At 41.5% G+C, this 20,352-nt stretch overlaps 2 protein-coding genes across 3 annotated transcripts; one reads left to right on the top strand and one right to left on the bottom strand.

Moving 5' to 3' along the window:
* The first annotated feature begins 4,087 nt into the window (after positions 1-4,087).
* On the top strand, positions 4,088-11,565 carry LOC138211445 (signal-transducing adaptor protein 1-like). Its single transcript, XM_069171341.1, has 10 exons — positions 4,088-4,264; positions 4,854-4,925; positions 5,088-5,204; positions 5,442-5,498; positions 7,864-8,033; positions 8,241-8,372; positions 8,724-8,793; positions 9,136-9,238; positions 9,319-9,492; positions 9,602-11,565. Exons 1-10 carry the CDS (start codon positions 4,163-4,165, stop codon positions 9,757-9,759), a joined length of 1,155 nt encoding a protein of 384 aa, XP_069027442.1. The 5' UTR covers positions 4,088-4,162; the 3' UTR covers positions 9,760-11,565.
* Positions 11,370-20,078, bottom strand: ankrd13d (ankyrin repeat domain 13 family, member D). Of its 2 annotated transcripts, none has more exons than XM_069171339.1 (16): positions 19,880-20,078; positions 19,604-19,739; positions 19,390-19,514; positions 19,222-19,267; positions 18,302-18,445; positions 17,794-17,983; positions 17,448-17,514; positions 16,716-16,797; positions 16,356-16,417; positions 16,062-16,252; positions 15,807-15,964; positions 15,462-15,575; positions 15,116-15,288; positions 14,670-14,749; positions 13,809-14,042; positions 11,370-11,871 (listed from the first exon to the last, which is right to left on the bottom strand). In XM_069171339.1, exons 1-16 carry the CDS (start codon positions 19,970-19,972, stop codon positions 11,808-11,810), a joined length of 1,959 nt encoding a protein of 652 aa, XP_069027440.1. In that variant the 5' UTR covers positions 19,973-20,078; the 3' UTR covers positions 11,370-11,807. The 2 variants fall into 2 exon arrangements, with proteins under 2 accessions (XP_069027440.1, XP_069027441.1); XM_069171340.1 differs by having other exon boundaries at positions 16,122-16,252; positions 19,880-20,077.
* Between the last annotated feature and the right edge of the window lie 274 nt (positions 20,079-20,352).

Below are 20,352 nucleotides of genomic sequence, written 5' to 3' on the forward strand. Positions count from 1 at the left end.
TCATCAGTCCAGCATATTATTCCCCATCCCCATCACCCCTGTGGCCATTCTCTCCTCAGTCAGTGGTTGAAGGGGAGCATCATTAGGGGCCCCATGATGGAGAACAGTAGCTGTTTTCTCTCCTTTGTGTGCATCTCCCTGGCCTCCTCTCCAAAATGAAGGATTGAAGGAGAGGATGGGAGCTGCCAGAGGGACCAGCTGGGTCAAAGAACAGCAGCGAGAAAGAAATCTGCCCAGCAATGGACATCAGTTTGCAGGAGGCATGGAGAGAACGGACACATGGTGGCAAATGCTTGTTTTTTACAATTTACATACAGGCGCGTACACACACATCCACAAATACTGTACATTTATAAGTGCTTGTAGTCAAGACTGCAAGATGGTCACATTACTGCAAATATCTGTGCATATAATTCAAAAGTATGAGTAAAAAACAATTTCACTTTATGAGCCTTCTTGGATTTAACAGGCTTCTCACAAACATCAAGTTATTCTAACCTCAGAGGCATGAAGTACAAAATATTTTTCTTTAGCTTTACAGTCTTGTACACTATTCTTGGATTCTCCATTTGAGCAAGAAAAAAACTTTCAAGATGGGAGCAACCTCAAGAATCTCAAGAGAAGGGAGTCCTCTTCCAAGATGGACAGAGCTGCCAAAAATGTCAGATTAGATAGAAGCAGAAGGAGTAAAATTACAGTACAGAGGAAGAGATAATTACGTAAATTAAGTAAATAAACTATCATTACTGTAAAATATTGCATAAATAAATTAAAAAAACATCGAATTTAGTGTAATAAATTGATTTGTTTCAGTGTAAAGTGTTAAAAGGAACAGAGCCAGCATGAATATCGATCCCACTTTTCCTGTCTAACATCATTGATCTATCAGGCCTGCATTTGTGTGAGGCAGCAGTTTTATTAGTGCTCATTAATTTCACCTGCAGGTCAATTCAGTAAGACAAGTTGGATTCACAAATAACCAAAATGTGTTGGTTGTTTTCACAGAAGATGTCTCTTGACGTGTCACAGAAGGACAAGCACAGATGTAAATAATAGAAATAAAGATGTGTTAACTCCATTTAGCTGCTTCAGTGTCAGAATCCTGGTTTTGTTGGTGGTGATTCTGTTATGCTTTACTGGGGCACTTGAATAAAAGAGAGCTAATGTTTAGTTTATATGTAAAACTTGTCTTTTTCCCTATTTCCTTCGAAGGACAAGTCAAAATGATGTGAAAAAGGCCTGTGAGTGTTACATATCGAGCAGGAACAGTATATTAAAATAATAAGATGGAGAAACGAGACTAGATAAAGCACAAACTTCTGATATTAAGTAAATCTTGAGTATAGAGTTTCAGGCCGAAAACTGATGCTACAGTCTGTCCTGTTTTAAGAAAATGGGGTTTACTGTCACCTAAAAGTAACAAAGCCATCATTGATTAAAGTTATTATTTCCACCTGTGCTTTTCTTCCTGTGACTGCTGTGGAAAAGTTGTACCAGTAGGGGGCAGCAGCTGTATCAGTAGTGTAAACTGAGTCTGTGCCAGGGATGCATTTAAAGAGCTTATCATAAATCAGTGCTGAGCACTTTTTAGACAACAATACCAGAAACTGAGCAGTCACTTTCAAGCTTCAACTTGTTAGAGCAGCTCGTTCAGACAAGATGGCCGACTCTAATTTACTTTGACTTTTAGGCTTAAAGTTTGCACATCTATAATAAATCTATAATAAGTTTACAGCATCCCTGGCTTGTGTTGGTCAAACATTAATTGTTAGTTATCTTACCTGCTCGCTCTTCTCTTAATTCTGCTGCATGCTGTGCAGTGCAGCCTCCTGAGATAATCATTAAACATCTTTTTTTTTTTTTTTTTTTAAGAATTTAATTTATTCTGCTTATATGTAAAGCCAGTCTATTTCATTTAGAGTCCTTCTAATCAGCATTTATTTTTTTCCCCTCTTATTTCAAGTAGTCTAAGAAGATATTCAGTGCGATATTCCTGGCAATGAGGATGATGAATGTGAAGGGAGCATTGCAGAGTAAGGCGTGCACACTGGCTGACTTTGAGCATCATTGGTAAAGAGTTTCATGTGCTGAGACACTCCTCCAATCACGGGATACAATTCAATTAAAACCTGATGTCGACTGTTTTCAGATTTGTTTTATATCCTGCTGACAGCTGGCAGGATAACAGGATGACGTGTTGATTAACATCAGTTAAACATGAAAAACTTTGGCTTTAAATAAAACCCACCGCCACAGGGACAGATAATCTGAGGTGAAAAGCTTTCTGCTGTTAGTATAATCCCACTATTATTTGTTACTGCGGCTGCCAGTATAACTTGATGCAGCTGTTTTTAGACCACAACATCATGGCTGGTTCTGAGGCTGCTACATTAAGCAGACTAGCACCGCTTCTACTGAGTAGCTCTGACTGACAGTCCCACTGTGAATATAACTGTTATCAGCCTGCCATTTTTATAGTTGCTACAAAATATCAGCACGACTACTAATAAAACTGTATATAATTGTATATTACACTTGACACTGTAGAATAGGATGTAACAACTTAACTCCTGCTGGTATTTTCAAAATAATATTACTTTTTTAAAACATGTATAAAAATAAAATCATAAATCTGTCATAAATATTACCTCATGTTCATTTCAAGTTCTTAAATGGGTTTTTAAATTAAATTAATACAGTCTATGATTAAGAGCCATTTTTATAAACGTGTTAATCTACCAGATTTTTGCCACGTTTAGATTTAGTTAAATTTCTATACTGGATAATTTAATCATATCAATGAAGTTGGTTTTCCAAGTTTTACAGTTGGTTTTCTTTGAATGTGAATGTTTACAATTTCTGTATGTAAATTTACAATCATCACGAATGTCAAACTATTTATTAAGGTTTTACACCAATAGGTCCAATATAATGTATTAAAACTTTTTATACACAAATATATTTTCGATTCCTCTATTTCATAAATAAAATTCTTAAATGTATATTTTAAAGAAATGTCTGCAACCACACCAAAAGTACTACATACACAAATTTCCATACCATTATTTCAATGGCACAACTTACCTGCTGAATTACAAAAGTGGTTTTGTTGATATAATTTATTCATTTATGAAAACATAATTTGTAATATAAATAATTGTTAAGCATTGATTTTATTTTTGATTAAGATTTGTTGGCTGCAGTGTGCATATTTTTCTTATAGCATGTCTTCGACTTATCGCAGCATTTTGAGAATCAATGAAACTATAAATCTATTAAAACTGAATTAACAAATTTCTTTGATAGTATAATGAATTTCACACACTTGAATGCAGATGTTGAGCTGAAAAGCTGCCAGCCTGACCAGAGTTGATTAAGGTACAGGAATGTTGACCTAAAAACTGTGTAGGTACATTGAGGCAAATCTCACGTGAGAAATCGCCCTGAATGTGTCTAAACCACACGATAGGGAGCCCTTTATCGACTTAATGTTTAAACATGAAGAGCAAGTTCTAGCTTTTAGTGTGTGTGCGTGTGTGTGTGTGTGTGCGTGCGTGCGTGTTTGTGTGGTAAAACTGTAAAGCGCTATGGTAATAAAGTGCTATAGAAGTGTAGGAACTCGCCTCCCTTTACTTTAATGACCTGGTTTAAGGTTATGGTAAGGGTTAGGGTTAGTGCTCTGGGTTAAGGTAAGTCTTCACAAAATGAATGTAAGTAAATGTAACGTCCTCTGAAGTGAGTGTGGATACATGCCTATGTGCTGGACTGCTTCTGAGTATGAGTGGCAAAGCTGTGTTTTTTTGAGTTATGCTCAGGTTCAAAGTACAAAAGCAGATTACTTTTTGGGGGGGGAGTTGTTTCATACTAACTACTTCCTTCTCTGTAAATCACTGCAGCATTTCCTCATTCCTTGACACAAACACTGACTGGGAGAAAACCACATCACTGCAGGTTTACAGACCAATATTGATCCTAGATAAAGACTCAACATTAATTCATATCTGCTTTGAAAGCTGCACAAGGAAACAAAAAGGAGCAAAGCTTTGTCATGACTCAGCACTTTATCCACCGACTGGACAAATAGAAGTTAACTGAGTAAGCAGAAGCAAACCAGGTCAGAAGAAGCAGAATTAACGAAAGCACCGGTATCCCAATCATCCCAATGTCTGTGCAGCAAAGAGTTGTTCACAAGAGGAGGGCGACTATCACAGCGCTGCCTCTCTACTACTCAGGACACCTGTTGAAGAAAGACACCAAAGAGAAGGTAAGAACAAAGACGGAAAGCATACAGAGTGCACAAATAATTAAGAATAAACTCTGACAAGCTGTTTCTTATTGCATCAAAGTCTGTTTAAGCTGTGATGGTCGTGATGGAAGAATTCATGATGTTTTCTTTGAATTAAAGTAAAACCCTTTGTATTCAAAATATTACCAGAAGTATAATCCGGAAAATGTACAGAAAAATATCAAAAGTAAAAGTATTTGACGAATGACCGACGTCCGCCTGGTATGCATCATTTCTAATAACAATTCAGCATTATGTTAATTATATATTTTTACACTGCTGCTATAGACTTACCAATGCATCACAATTCAGAATAATAAGAATTTACAATAAATATGGGATCACATGTTTGGCATGTAAAATCTTAATCTGCAACGTATCTTACATAGTTATCAGAAAAATGTGAATAAAACATAAATAAATGTTAAGTAGCTGAACAATTTTAATGAATAAAGTACTAGTTCTTCAAAATAGTACTTAATTACTTGAGTAATGCACATAGTTACCTTCCGCCACTGTGTGAAGGTGAATGTTGGATCAGAAATTCTGAATAATTTCTGACGTTCAGGATTTCAAGGAGTACTATGCAGAGCTGCGAGGAGCCATGCTTTTTCTGTACAAAGATGACACACAGGACACAGTAAGTAAATGTTTCATTTCTAAATCTTAATTTACAAGATATGAAACATGCGTATGATTAATAAACTGTGTTTTTCTTGAAAAATGCCAAGAATTGAAGCAACACAGTTGAAGGATATTAGGGAAGTACAACCAACCATGCATCTGCTTCTTTGTTGGTCAGTACATAGAGAAGCTGGACCTGGAGCAGGTGAACTCCATGGAGTTAGACTCCTCACTTCAAAGGAAGACGCCAACCATCTTCACTCTCAACCTGCCCACAGAGAAGGTGCAGCTAAAGGTCTGTGGTGCTAAATCCCTTTCTCGTTGTCAACATGGTTTCCCCCCTCAGATGCACATTGCTCAAAAACTGCAAAAGCAAAACAATATAAGAAGTAATTATTGATATATTATATGAATGATCATCTTAAATAATGCATTACTTTAAGCAGAATTAAATCAAACGGAGCTTTACCACATTTTTCTCATGGATTTACTCCTTTGCCATCCTGCGTCTGTTGTTTGTGTTCCTGTGCAGATCGAAAATGTTGATAAAGGCGAGGAGTGGAGAAGTTACATCCTGACTGTGGTTAAAGTAAGCAAACACACACATGTAAACTTACAGATACACACTGCTGGGCTGATGTCAGAGTCTGGCTCATGGGCTCTCAGTACAGCTGCTGCTAATTGAACAGGATATTACTGAGAGTTCATAAAAAAAAAAAAAAATTAATAAAAAAAAAAAGCAACCAGACACCCTGAAAGTCTGAGTCCAAACCTGTTTCAAGGATAGGTACGTAACATAAACACTGTGATGCAACAACACATCTTTAAGGTTCATACAATTTATCTTTTTTTGTGGGTGTCTTCCATGTATAAATAATTGTCTTTATGTAATACAAACGAGAGGAAACACATTTCCTGTTAATAATTACACGGTAATCTGTCTCATGGTGCTTTAAAGCACAAACTCCCCTTAAGACTGATAAATGGCCATGACAGTTATGAAGACTTTAGACTTTAGACTTTAGACTTTATCAATCCCACAGCGGAAAATGTCGTCGTCATAGCAGCATAGAAACACAAAAGGGTGCACGTAATAGGAAAACATTTACAAATACATATACATAAAATAAGATAGATAAAAATAATTATTTTAGAAAAAAACAAGAGCAATGAATAAATACACACACACACACACACACACACACACACACACACACACACACACACACACACACAAACTATATACACAAAAGCAAATAAAATAAAATAAATAAATACAGCTTGGGAAGAATGGAAAATGTCAGGTGCTATGAAATTAAATAAGGTCCCTGCCAGAGAGGTTGGGACGTCGCCTGCGCTGTGCTCTGGAGGGGTAGGGAGGGAGGGAGAGAAAAATCAAACCTGTTGAAAAACAGGTTTAGTTAGTTGGCCCATCCCTCGTCTCCAGGTTCTGGGCCCCTCCCACCACCGCCGCTGTGGCCCGTGATGGTTTTGAACCCTCTCCAGACCTCGCCCGCGTTGTTCTGTTGGAGACGCTCCTCCAGCTTCCTTCTGTAGCAGTCCTTTCCTTTCCTTATTTCCCTTTTTTTTTTAAGCTCTGTTTGTACCTTCCTCAGCTCCTCCCTGTCCCCAGATCTGAAACCCCTCTTCTTCTAGTTCAGCAGGCCCTTCAGCCCCGGGGTCAGCCAGGGCTTGTTGTTTGAAAAGCACCGCACCTTCTTGGTGGGCGCAGTGCTCTCCACACGGAAAGTCATGTAGTCCGTGATGCAGTGGGACGTAGCACGTCCCAGTCAGTGGTGGCAAGGCAGTCCCTCAGCGCCTCACTGGCCTCCTCAGACCATCTTCTCACATACCTGGTGGTGGGGGGTTGTTTGTTCACCACAGGTATGCAATAACATGCGAAAACTATCGCGGGAGGTAGTACGGCCGAGTACTAACTGCTAGCAGCTCAATGTCCTTAGTGCAGCGTTGTTATTTCAAACAAACGTGCCCAGGGTTAAACCATCTATCGCTCACAAACATCGCTATTCCTCCACCCTTCCTCTTACCGCTCGCCTTAACTTTCCTGTCTGCTAGATGAGGTCTAAATTAGATCCGGATGAGGTCTAAATTAGATCTGGAGATGAGGTATAAATTAGATCCGGATGAGGTCTAAATTAGATCTGGAGATGAGGTATAAATTAGATCCGGAGATGAGGTATAAATTAGATCCGGATGAGGTATAAATTAGATCCGGAGATGAGGTATAAATTAGATCCGGAGATGAGGTATAAATTAGATCCGGAGATGAGGTATAAATTAGATCCGGATGAGGTCTAAATTAGATCTGGAGATGAGGTATAAATTAGATCCGGAGATGAGGTATAAATTAGATCCAGAGATGAGGTATAAATTAGATCCGGATGAGGTCTAAATTAGATCCGGATAAGGTGTAGATTAGGGCTGGGTAAGGTGTAAATTAGGTCCTGAAAAGTTCTACATAATTCTTATTTAGGTCAGGAAGTGGTCTAGATAAGGTCAAAATTTGTTCCCGATCAGGTCTAAATTAGGTCCGGATAAGGTCTAGATAAAGTCTATATATCTCCTCCTCAGTTTGTGCATCCCAGTGACCAACTACTATCCAGCGTTTTGGCTAAACCAACCTGGTAAACTCGTTGGGGGTCAGTGGAACATTTCATAAATTTAACACCTGAAGTCAAATCTAATATCAACAACAGGATATTTTCTCTTTTAGTTTTGGTATTGGTGAAACATTATTCAACCTTCACTTATTGCAGAGTTTGCTTAGAAATACATGCTCTTAGAAGGGAAAGGTTTTACATTTGATTGTTTCGTAGTGTAAGTCAGAAAACAATTATTTTTTTTTTACAAGACTATACCAGGATATGTTTTTCCACATGTTCCAGATTACCTGAATTTGATCAGTGTTAGTGACGGGCTCCGTTTCCCTGTAGAAGGAGATTCCCAGTAAGCTCCATCTGCTGCCGGGACAGATGTTGCTGCTGCAGGAGGCTCTGACTCAGGAGAAGAGAAGAAATCTCCCATCACGTCCAGCCCTCCCACCTCGACCGTCCTTCCTGCGGCCCTCAGTTTCAGCTGCTGGCTGCCCTCCAAAGCTTCCTGCGTGAGTTAAACTGAAGCACTTCCTGCTATGTTTGTTTAACCTAAGAAAAGACATTAAAAAAAAATACATGTCATTAGGGTGAGATTTGGAGCATTTTAAGTTCACAAACTAATGAACATGTTGAGTGTGGGCCTCTCTGAAACGACGTACCTGAACTGTCGATACTTTCAAAAACCATAAGGTGTTTGTTTTCTTTATATCCTGCAGATGTTTCTTCAATGTGAGTCGACAGGAGGCCGAGCGGATGCTGGAGGCGAACCCGGAGTGTGGAGGCATCATCCTCCGTCCGTCTGCTTTGGCCAACAACTATGCCCTGACCCTCAGGCAACTGATGCCCAGGTCTGACTATCCATTCAACCCACTGAAATGATCCACTGACCAACACAACAGCGCAGAATCAGAATAACTGGCTTTAAATAAATAAATTCATCCGATTAATATGAATTTTTATTCTTATTTTTTTTCCACTGGTGAATTATGCACATGTACAGGAAGAGAAGGACCCACCAGGAGATAGCAATATCATATTAAAGCCAAACATAAATCTGAATTTCACAGAGCATGGTGGGGAAAATAAGCACAGAAATGCAATTCTCAACCCAAAAACAATCATTAGAATCAACAGTCTCTCATGAGTGATGTGAATAATGTGTATTTCAGTATAATTATCTGACACTCCTTGTGTTTCAGCGGGCCCGTCATTAAGAACTACAGAGTGACCACAACAAACTCAGGGTTTGTCATTGAACTGGAAACAGCAGTAAGTCCCACAGATCAAAGCTTTGAACTAATCTGAATAAATTTCAGCTCTGGCTTTTAATGTCTGAATGTCAGCTGAACAGCCATGTTTTTGTTGAAGAGCCTCAGCATTATGAAGCCATCTTTGACAGCGTAACTTGTATTCAATAAAAGTTGGAGGCTGACCAGAGCTCTGATTGTGACAAGTTTCAAAACAGATTACCTCATTCACTTGCCTTAGGAGTGCTGTGAAACTCACTGTTTTACGATATATCTAAATGTAAATGATCTAAATCACGTCACCAAACTGTCACAAACATCATTCAACTCTTTGCTTTTTCTTTATGTGTCCTTCTCTTTTTAGGTGACGGTCCCTTCCTTGGATGATGTGCTAAAATACTTCCTTGAAAAGACAGAGTACCGTCTTCAGCCCTACTCGGAGTCTCAGCCCTACGACACTCGCATCGGTGAGAACACTGCTTTTAGAAAACGACTGAGTTCAAGGACACGGCTCCTAATAGACTCTGTGTGCGTGTATGTTTAACAGAGATATCACCTGCTCCCGAGTGCATCAGCATCGCCTCACCAACACCTAAAACAGTACCCAAGGCACAAGTTGCACCGATGGTGCGGTCACAGCCCGTAGAGGAGCCTCCGCCTCCTCCAGCCACGCCTGAGGAGGGTGAATACGTGTTTCCTGATGATACCGACCAGAAGCCGGGTGAGCGTGAACATGGATTTAACATTAGTACTCAACGGGTTTGTATCAAGGTATAAGTGAGTAAAGTCAGTCTAAATGAGTGACACGTGTATGTTTCTGTCTAAACTAGTTCATTTGGACAGTGAGTTGCAACACATTTTCCAAATGCGGAGACAAAACCTCTGCAGTGGATGTGCCGAGGAGGAAGTCCCCACCTATGAGAATCAAACCAGTGCAAAATCCCACTGCAACGCGGCACAGTGGACGAAAAACAACTCAACGGCGTGAGGCAGCAGCTGCTTTCATTTGGTGAGGACCCAACAAGACTGCCAATTCAATGTTAACTACAGCTCAGAGATTACATGTTTCCCTGTGTATATAACTAAATGCTGCCAACTCAAATGTTTCATAAATGCTCTGGATAAAGTTGAAAAAATATGTGTCATTTAAAGTAAATGAAAAACCTTTTCAATTAGTTAAAGCAGAGATTTCAGACTTAAATTATGTGCGGCCCAACGGCGAGGTTCTTTCTTAGCTTTGCTTCAACGCGGTGCGGGTAAAACAAAGCAAGACAAAAAAAAAAACCAAAAAACTTGCATAAACAGAAGTTTTGGGGTGTGTGTAATCTCACATACTGCGTTTCATGTTAAGTAGTAAATAATGATATCGCTTGAAGCTTCTTTTTTTTTTGTATTTCTGAACACTTAACATAGCGCACCAATGAATTTAGTCAGAAACTTATGTAATGGACGAAGTAAAGTTTTGACCAGATGACAGCGGTACATGAAGGGTCTGGGGATCAAAATAATTACAGCTGATCTGTCGGAGACCATGAACATCTGTAACAAACATCTCTGCAATGCAGCAGTAGTTACAGAGATGTTGTGGTGACGCCTGATCCATGAATGTCTGTTCAAGATATTGTGGTAATTGGTGAAATATTTCACTGAATAAACAAGAGCTTTGTTGCTAGAGGACGTGTCAAGGGTTCACCAGAGTAATTAGCTTTGATCCTCCGGGTACCACGATTATTTGGAGCCGATTTAATCAAGATTCATCCACTGAATCAGAGAGTCCGAAACTTTTTAGCTCGAATACCACAGTGTGTCAAATTAAATGTCCCACCAGGTGGAGCCTGTCGTACCACCAGTGGTACATGTACCGCAGTTTGGGAATCCCTGCAGGCGTTTGAGGGCATTTCAGTCTGGACCAAAGTGGTGAGACAACAGACTGCCATCCCGAACAACCATAACGCTGACATGGTTAGACTCCAAACATTCAGGGGGAAACATGGAATTGTCAGATTTGCGATTTCTTTGGGAGCCCTACTTTAAAGAGCTTGGAGTTACAAGGTTTTCACATTGCCACAGCAAAACATTAACACTGAATATCAGACCGTGTCTTTAATCAGTGATGACAGAGGTTTTTTTTTTACATAACACTGCACTAAGCTGTGCATCGGTTTAATCATGTCTCACCGTGGTCGAATAGGATTTTGAGTTGAGCTGCGACTATTTTTTTATCTCAATTTATTGAGATTCATGATTAATTTGAGAAAAATTCAAACTTCTACTTGTCCAAAGAGATGCCTTCAAATTATTTTGTTCAACAACCCAAGGATAACCCAACCCAAAAAAATCCTCACGTGAGAAAATGATTGATCGACCTGTCGAAGATTTCTTACAGATTTAGTTTCAGCTACATCTGCTTTTTCCCCCTCAGGGCTTGGAAGGCTTTAAAAAGTAAACATAAGAGCTGATTATTGTACAGATCACAACAATTGTCAATTTTTCATATGAATGAATAATGAAACTGTAAAAATGCAAAACTATGACACTCAGTATGTTATGTTTCTTCCGTCTTCACCAGTAAAGAAAAAAAAAAACATAACCATAACCCAGGATGATCATTATTGTTTATTTTTCACACATAGGAGTAAGCCAACATAAATGTTTCAAATATTATAATTCCATTAAGTTTTCTTATTTTTCATTATTATCATGATCATGTTATAGGTTTAAAGTGTAAGGATCATTCATCACTCAATAAAGACAGCAAGACTGTGAAAAATATTCAATAAAAAAGAAAAACAAAGACTCTCTCCCTTTTGTCTCCTCCTTTACTACAGTGTGTTTCAGAGTACCTGTTTCTATCTTTTCAGTCACATTTCTTATGCTCAGGTTCTATACACTCTGTTGTAGCAGCCTTCGCGTGAGAAAGAGAAATAAAATATCTGTAATAACTTAACATCTCAGGATTTCAAAAATAAAACTGAATAAATTAAGATGATTGTTCCCCGATGCAGACCTGCCTCCACTGCTGTTCATGGTGTTAAATTACTTCTCGGTGAGTGACAGCTGCAGGATCCGCTCCAACTCTTCCTCTTCCTCCTTCTGCTTCCTACAGAAAAAAAACAACAACAACAACTCTTTAATAAGAACAAAGTGGGATCCTCAGGCTCAAGGATGCGTCCTTACAAGTCAGGTCCTTCAGATGCAAGGGAAGTCTCCTCCCTAGCATTTGGAAAGCACGTAATGAGTGTGAAGGTGTGAACCAGTCGTCCTCTTCTGCATTTTAATGGTAAATTTCAACCAGGTGGTGCATTATCCCCACATACTGCTGCCTCATAAGAGTTCTTGTATTATTGGTGCGCGTCACTGAAAAGGTCCCACCCTTACAGGTGCACATAGGATTGTGGGTGATTTATGGACAGCGAGGACACACCTGATGCATCCTTGAAAATGATCTGAATGAAAGACTCGATCTTTGGTAGAATTTCTAAGGATCCAAGACATCAGAACAGACCTTCGCAGGATTTGAAGATGTAGCGTACAAGAAATGCATCCAAACAAGGACGCATCAGTGAGATCGAGAAATACCCAATCATATACATGTCATTTTAAAATGACTGTTTCCCAGGGACACCGCTCTCTCACTTTTAAATCCTCCGAGCGGTTATATCAGACCATCTCTATCCTGCTGACCTGATGTTTGTGTTGTGTGACGTGTCCGAGAAAGAAATCTGTTGACTACGGCAACTCTGTTGTGTTGTTTTAATGGACTGAAGCAGGAGCCCATCGATGTCGAACGTTTCCTTCCGATACAGATGTTTATCCATCCGGTGAAGGCCCTCGTGTCTCACAAAGCAAGCTTTTGAACTCGGTGTACAGTTTTTGTTTGCAGGTTCGTTTACGCTTCAAAGAAATACCGTTATAGACAGCTGCACTATGAGCTGCAATTAACACTGAAAATAATGAAACCACTTTAGCTAAAAAAAAGCTGGTGCGGTTATATTACTGGTGTAAGTCCTTTGATTTTTGGCTTTTATAGTTGTGTGGTAGCATTAATGGGGTTTGAACAAGGACTCTTTGTTTCAGTGCATAACATGGGCTTTAGGAAACGGACACAAACAAGCTAAAAATGCAACGTTCCAACAGGAATTTATTCCAGGAAAAGATGATTTGGGGTAAAATTCCCTGTAATACTCTATATCTTAACTTCCTATTAATCATCAAGGTCAAGATGTGCAAAACAAATAAAATAACTAGGACATCAATTTTATGTTTCAAGTTTCCAAAATGTAAGTGTCTCTAACCGATTCCCTCAAGCAGCCAATAAGCATTCAGCCCAGCCTGCATCTCACTACATGACCATCAAACATCACATATCTCAGGACGACTCACAAAACTAACGACATGAACAGATGACACCAAGAGATTATTTCCTATAATTTGGGCGTCGGGAGATTTTAAAACCCCAAAGTGTCACAGTCGTTGTTTTTCACCCTGCTGTGTCAAAACTAGGTTTTGAGATGGAAGAGCAGACTGCGTGACTCCCTGTGTGAGCAGTTGAAAAAACAACAACAACCACAACAAAAAACAAGAGGAGTAGAGAAGGAAGTTGAAGGAAAGCTGGGGGAGAAGCGGGCAGTCATCTTCAGCACACGTTGAGCATAGGTTCCAAAACGAACACATCTTTATTAAAAAAAATAAAATAAAAAAAAATCTCCAATTCTGGGCAGCACAGTGCTGCAGTGGAGCATTGGCTTCATCCAGGGGCCGTGGTTTCCCCCACAGTCCAACAACATGCCGGTCAGATAAACCGGCAACTAAAAAAAAAACATCCATTGGTGCGAATGGGCCTGCCAGCACGGGCCCTCTGACCGAGAGCAGCTACAGATTGTGAATAAATGAAAGGATATCTTGATCCTGCTTTGCTTGCGAGTTCTCTTTGGCTGCAATGCACCTAGAAATGACTCGCCACTGCACAAACCTTCACAGAATCGATTTCATTTCAACATGATGATTTTGTGAACCGATGCATGTCTCCCGCCTCACCTGTCAGTCTCTTCCTGCTCCCTGCACGACAGCTCCATGGCGATACGCAGTTGCTCATCAAAGCTGGTCCCCACGCCAAATTGTCCTGACAACCGCGGGTCGGTCACTGTGCTGTAGGAGAGCGGAGAGTTGGAGGACGGGTCCAACGGGGAGACAGAAGAGGGCTGGCTGGGGTCAGCCATGTCTTCTCCCTCTCTGCTGACCAGTGAGATGGACAGGGACTCCTGGATTGCCCTGAGACAAGGATGAAAAGAAAAAAGAAAGAAAGAAAGAAAGAAAGAACGAACGAACGAAAGAAAGAAAAAAAAAAGGATATTAAGACTTCAACTGAAGTGTTATTAAACAAAGATGGGTCACTTAACAGGATGGTTTCACTGCTGGGCTTCATTACAGGATGAATGGGAGTAGCTGTTCTCGAGAGAGAGTGGAAAGAAAAAGCTAATCACTGAACTCTATTTAGAAATGTTTAATTAAATGACTTCCCTCAGCCAGAAAAAAAAAACCTGAATAACAGAGAGATCTGAGGAGGCATGATGAGTTCAACTTTTAGATGTTTTACAGCAACAATAAATGGTCCTATTAAGAAAATCGATTCTGATCAATCCTTATTTTTCTTCTCTCTGTGGGACATGGAAAACAAGTATCCATCAAAAAACATTGGGGTCCAAAAACATTTATGCAGAATATTTATCTTCTCATCTTTACATCTCTGCTTTCCTTGATTTACACTGACAATTTCTTCAGGCCTAAAAAAAAATAAAAAATAACTGACACCTAAAGTCCTCTCAAGTTTGAGCAGCGCAAAGAAACCCCATAAACTAAGAAAACAAGAAAAAGTAAAAGTCTGAAAGCTCAGCTCACCTCTCGAGTTGAGAATCTTCCTCGTACAGTGGAGACTGAGGCACCGGGCGGCTGTTGGTCAGAGCCTCCCAGATAGTCACCTACAAACCAGACGCAAGTGTTACAACTGGGAAACCTGTTCAGACAATCTGTTGAGCTTCTGAGTGTTGAATTTTACATGCTGTGTGTGTAGAGACACCATGCACAAAAAAAAAAGACAGTAACAGTAAATGGTCAGTCAATAAATTCCCTCAATAGTGACCTGGATTTTTTTTTTTTTTAGATAAACATATCAGAGGTGTTTCATTGGTGGAGATGACAAGAACGATACAACGGATTTTAAAAATGGAAAAAAAAAAAAAGGAGCAGAATCAATGCCGCATCCTGACCAAAGTCTGATGTCTGACTGTGAGGCTGACTGAACTGTTTAAATCTCAGACTGGTTAACCATCAGGCTTCACCCTGACCTGGTCGCTCTCTGTGCCGGCATCCAGCAGGCTTTGCTGGATGGCAAACTGCAGCAGGTTGTCATCCTCGTCCCTCATTGGCTCGCTGCGGCCCGGACCGAGGGTGGTGTAGTCAGGAGGGGGCTCAAACACCGAGGGGTCCACCTCACATTGGAAGGGAGGGGTAGACTGACCTGAAAGAAGATAGCAGTACAACGCATTATTGTGCACTTTGTTTATAACCTCCTCGGTAGGTGGTGGTACAGTTGAATTTCTGCTGCAATTAGCTAGATTTCTGTTCGGGTCTATGTGAGCAGCCATAAACTGAATGAATCTACAATGTCTGTATGTATAAGTCAATAGTTACCAGCTTCTCCGGAGCCGTCTGGTTTGTGAACCGTCACCGAGCTGATCGGCTCATCGCAGCCGCACAGGTTACTGAACGTCACTCTGGCATTCAATACGTGGAACAGAGGAATCTCTGAAGGACAGACAGGGAGTTTTAACGGACAGGACATGCGGTGAGGCGAGCAGCAGTCGGCTAAAACCTGGTTCGTGCTTCTACTTGACACAGGAATGTCTTTGCAAAGGGAACAGCAGAGCAAAGAACAGGCCCGGAGGTGGTGGGGACCCCATGTTTAGTTAAACATGTGAGCAGTCGCTCTGCTCTGCTCAATCTGCTGTCCCACTAACAACACTTGATCACACCCACCTATCTTAACAGGGAAGCCGGGCGGAAGGCGCAGGGTGATGAAGTCACGCAGCTTGGCAAAGTGGGCGTTAGAGATGGCCATGAGGTCGATGATGGGCGTCACCTGCTCGGCCAGGGACAGAGGGTGAGTCTCACTCAACCACAGCGTTGCTTTAAACCTGGAAAAGAGGAAGAGCAGCAGAGAAAGAGAAAGAAAGAAAGCAATGTACAAAAGGCTCCAAAAATCCATTTTGTCCATCAAAAGCTCCGATTTACTTAATATGGTGATGAACATCTGCTTTTTGTGTTGCGTATGTTGCCGTGGCATCGCCACACCTCTGGACTTTGCTGGTGAGCTCGATAGGACGTCCGATGTCTCGGCCGTTGAGGTTAAACTCCGGGTTGAAGTATTCCTCGGCCGTGATGGCTGTGGGGTTGTGAGGGCTGGCACACTGGGACACGTTGCTCTGACAGACATGAGGAAAGAGCGCTGTAAGCAACGATCAAAAGGAGACTGCAGGTGGTGTGTGTGTGGATGTGATGCTGCACACGCACTGTGGAGACTCTTACCCCGTTGTGAGCTGTGTGCTGCTCAGCTATCCCCAGGAAAGACTGCAGAGGAGTCTTTGAGCCTGAGTGGGAATGATGAAGAGAGATCATCATCATCAAGCTGCTGCTCAAATTACTCCATTTTTCACAATAGAGTCTGTTTAAGGAAAGCACGAGATATATCCAGAGCGCAACATAAATAACATAATATTACACTGAGCGGGAGACAAATTTGTTTTATGAACTAAATATTCAAACTCAAATTTCTCCGCAGTTATTTTCCAATAACAGCGACGACAAGATACTGCTTCCCCACCGTATACCCATGTATAAGTGCACAACGTGGACTGTGTGTCCCTGCAGCTGTGTGTGCGTTTTCACCTTTGCTTCTTGACTTGTCCTGGTCTGACAGATGCTCCGTTCTTGACCGAGTCACCAGCTCCACATTGGTAGCGCTGTAAACCTGGACACAGCAAAACACTTCTTGAATACACACCTTTCTACCTTTTGCTTGACATGAGCTGCTTGGCAGTGGCTTCGTTTGCTTTAGAAAAGCATTTCTCTTGCGTAGACAAACAGCTGAAAAACTGTGGCGTACAGTCAGGATGAAGATTTGTCTCTGACAGAGTAAATAGTATCACTCGGTAACATCTCTATTTTCTTGTCTGCAAAAATAACATTTGAACAAAGATTTTTGTGCGATGCAACAAAATATCTGTTTCTTTGTGTGTTTATGCACACTCATAAGAAATGGGTTTTTTTTAAATTCTCCTATCACCCGTAGTTATTTTGTTCCAGTATACACATGTACAAGTGGAGGCCCTCCAAATCACTGGTCATTTCAAAATGGAGGTCGGTGACGGGCGACACCCGTCCACCTCCATCTGGGCATTAGGTGCCCCCGTTTCTTTTGCAGATCCTGAATGGAGGGTCCTGATCTGCATGAGCTACACCCGGTGGCCCTGCCCTTGAAATCTCCCTCTTTCCCTCTTTCTCTCCCTCTGTTGGATGTATTCTCTCCCTGTCCTGTTACACAGATTTTGTTTTGCTACATTGTGTCCGTTTCAGTCGCTTTGTTACTTCTGGAAAACCTTGTGTGCTAGTTTGGCTTACCTTGGCTTCGTACCCGCTGACCATCTCGCTCTTCTCAGAGCGCCAGCCCCAGATTCCAGACTTATTCCTAAACATGGAGCGAGATAAATGAAGTGCTCACGACACAGACGACATCCTTTTTTTGTGTATTGTTAACTTTGGGACGAGACCCATGTTTGTGGGCATAATGAGGAAGGAGTTGGGTTAAAGTACTTTGACGTGATTTAGCAGCTCATTGAAACGAGCTCAAACACACAATGCTTGTAACCCCCCACCCCCCCCCAAAAAAAAACCCCAAAAAAACCAAACTAAAAGTGTGATAACATGATTCTGGTTTGTTTATTTGTATAAAGTATGTGCCTCTTACCGCTCAAAGGCAATGTTGCGTGTGTTGAGGTGCGTGGAGACGATGGGAGACGTGATTCTCTGGGCCGTGTTCTCTTGTGATGGCTGCATGGCTGCCAGGAGGGAGGGAGCGTCACGAGGGGACAACACCAGCGGCTCTGTGTACACCACCTGCTTCTCATGGTCCACCTCCATGACCACTGCCCCGTCATCTGAGAGAAGGGCAGTCAGCAAAAAATAGGCAGACCAGGAAATCAGAGGACAAAGAAACCTTAACCAAGGTGCAGGCAGGAGAGGAAAACGGCGATATGAAAGACTGACCGAAAGCCATCCGACTCCTCATTACGATGTTAGAAAAAGCATATTGAAGCCTGACGTGTCCAAATCAGGAGAAAACTGTAGGTCAAGGTGTAAAGTCTCTGACTGGGACTCATGACCAGACTTTAAATCAGTCATAGCTGAGCTCAGCATTGATTAACTTCAGCTGTACTAATGCGGTGGTGGCACTGGGAGCGTGCAGTACTACACACCTCCACCCTTGAAGATATAGCTGCGTCGTCCTTTCAGCCAAGTCATGTGTTCGAAGCCAAGGAGGGTGGTGTCCACACGGAGGCACGAGCCACTCTTCCACACACGGTAGACGTCACTGGGACACACCTTCGACACCAAGGGCACTGAGAGGGGAGTTGAAGAAGGGGAGGCATTTTTTTTAGAAACAAGTGACAAAGAGGTAATGAAAGTGAGCTGAGCAAAGAATGGACAATGAAACGAAAAGCAGAGTTACATGGGAAGACAAAATGTTTTCTGGAAACATGACAAATGTAACATTTTTTTTTTTATTCATTATCAGTTCACTGATTGTATATTTTATTGATAAAGTTGGAAGAAAAATGACACATTTTGAAAATCTGCCTTAAGACTGAATGAAAAACGTATAAAATGTATCAAGGGAAACTGTAGACATTACAAGTAGACGAGGCTGACCATTACAAATTGAATTCCCTAATTTATTAGCTACTGCACAGAATACACATTAAGAGGCACCGACATATTAATAATAAATACACATTAGGATCCTTATTTTCAAATCGTAGTTGTTGAATGATGCTACAATTTTCAGCTGCGACATGTGATGAACCGTTTTGTCTCTCCTTCAGATTAAAGAAGCCAAAGAAATCCAAACATGAGAAGCTGCATTACTTTTCGGAGTAGTCCTGTCAAACATAGTACACGTAACACTTTATACAGAGTATCAGTCTTTTGCATTAGATTTCATGTTGAAATCCCCTCCACCTCCGTCTTGTGTTCAGGCCGATGTTTCAGAGAGCGGATTAGACGACTGTCAAGTCCATCAAAATCTGCTGAGGGACATCTGCTGCTGTCGGAGCTGTCCAGCTGCTGTGGTGCTGAAACTGACCCCTGTGAAAACACATCATTGAAACACACTCACCCCAACTGGTGAACTCCCACTTCATCTCCACATAAAAGTCCCGCGCCTGCAAGAGACAAAGGAAACTCCTTTTACTTGGACAAAAACAAAAGGCCATCAATGGGTGACTTCAGTTGCTCAGGTCAATGGGTCAGGTGTCGGACTTATTTCACTACCAGATAGTTTTACCTGTCTAAGTTTGCTGAGCAGCTCCGGGATGCCCGCCAGTCTGTCGGTGGCACGCTTGAAGTCTCTGTACTGAAGCACCAGCTGCACCAGCTCAGGGTCTCCGGTGCTCACCGCCTCCTGCAAGACTGAAGCACACGTCCACATTCAACACACAAGAGAAGCGTTCCTCTCTTTCCCTCGGCAGCCCCGAGGACATTCAAAACTGAGCACTCACTCGTCCAGCCCTGCGCGTTGCAGTGTGTCGGGTCTGCAGAGTGTCTCAGCAGCACCCGGGTGGACTCCAGGTGGCCCAGACAAACAGCCAGCTCCAGCGAGGTGCGCCCCCTCGGATCCAGGCGCTCCACATCCTGCTGCAGGAGCCAAACCACACAAGCAGCGTCAGCGCAATGCAGTCCGACATGTCAAATGCATCTATTTAAAAAAAAAAAAATAAAATAATGAGAAAAAAAAAAAAAAAGATCATCAACCACCATCAGAGCTGTTTTCTTACCTCGTTCGTCTGCAGCTCTCTGTCAAGCTCCAGATACTGGTTGTTCCACACCAGAAGATGCAGAGGAAACGCTTCTTGAGCCATGTTTGACATGTGAACAGGAGTGAAGCTGGGACTTGTGCAGACAACAGATTGCGGTGACAACACAGCAAACTGTGGCAACGACTTCGCTGCTTCGCTAGCTAGCTTCGTTTACAGTAAAAAAAAAAAAAAAAAAAAAAAAAAAAAAAAAAAAAAACCCTGGTAAACTCTGAAAGCAAGAGATGTGTCACTGGAAAAAAAAAAAAAAATCTGTCACTGAGTATAAATCTATGAAGAAGCAGCTACAGTCAAACAAGCAAGAAATTAGTGGGCTGAGTTAGCTGAGCTAACTCAGCCCACTAATTAGATGTCGCGTTAACTAGCAGATAGCCGGGCTAACGTTAGCTAACTGGCCAATAACAACAGCGTCTCCTCTCCGCACCTGTTTTCCA

This window comes from Embiotoca jacksoni, unplaced genomic scaffold, assembly GCF_022577435.1.
Source record: "Embiotoca jacksoni isolate LCO1_2020_lvr unplaced genomic scaffold, fEmbJac1.0.p SCAF_5, whole genome shotgun sequence".
Lineage (NCBI taxonomy): Eukaryota > Metazoa > Chordata > Actinopteri > Embiotocidae > Embiotoca > Embiotoca jacksoni.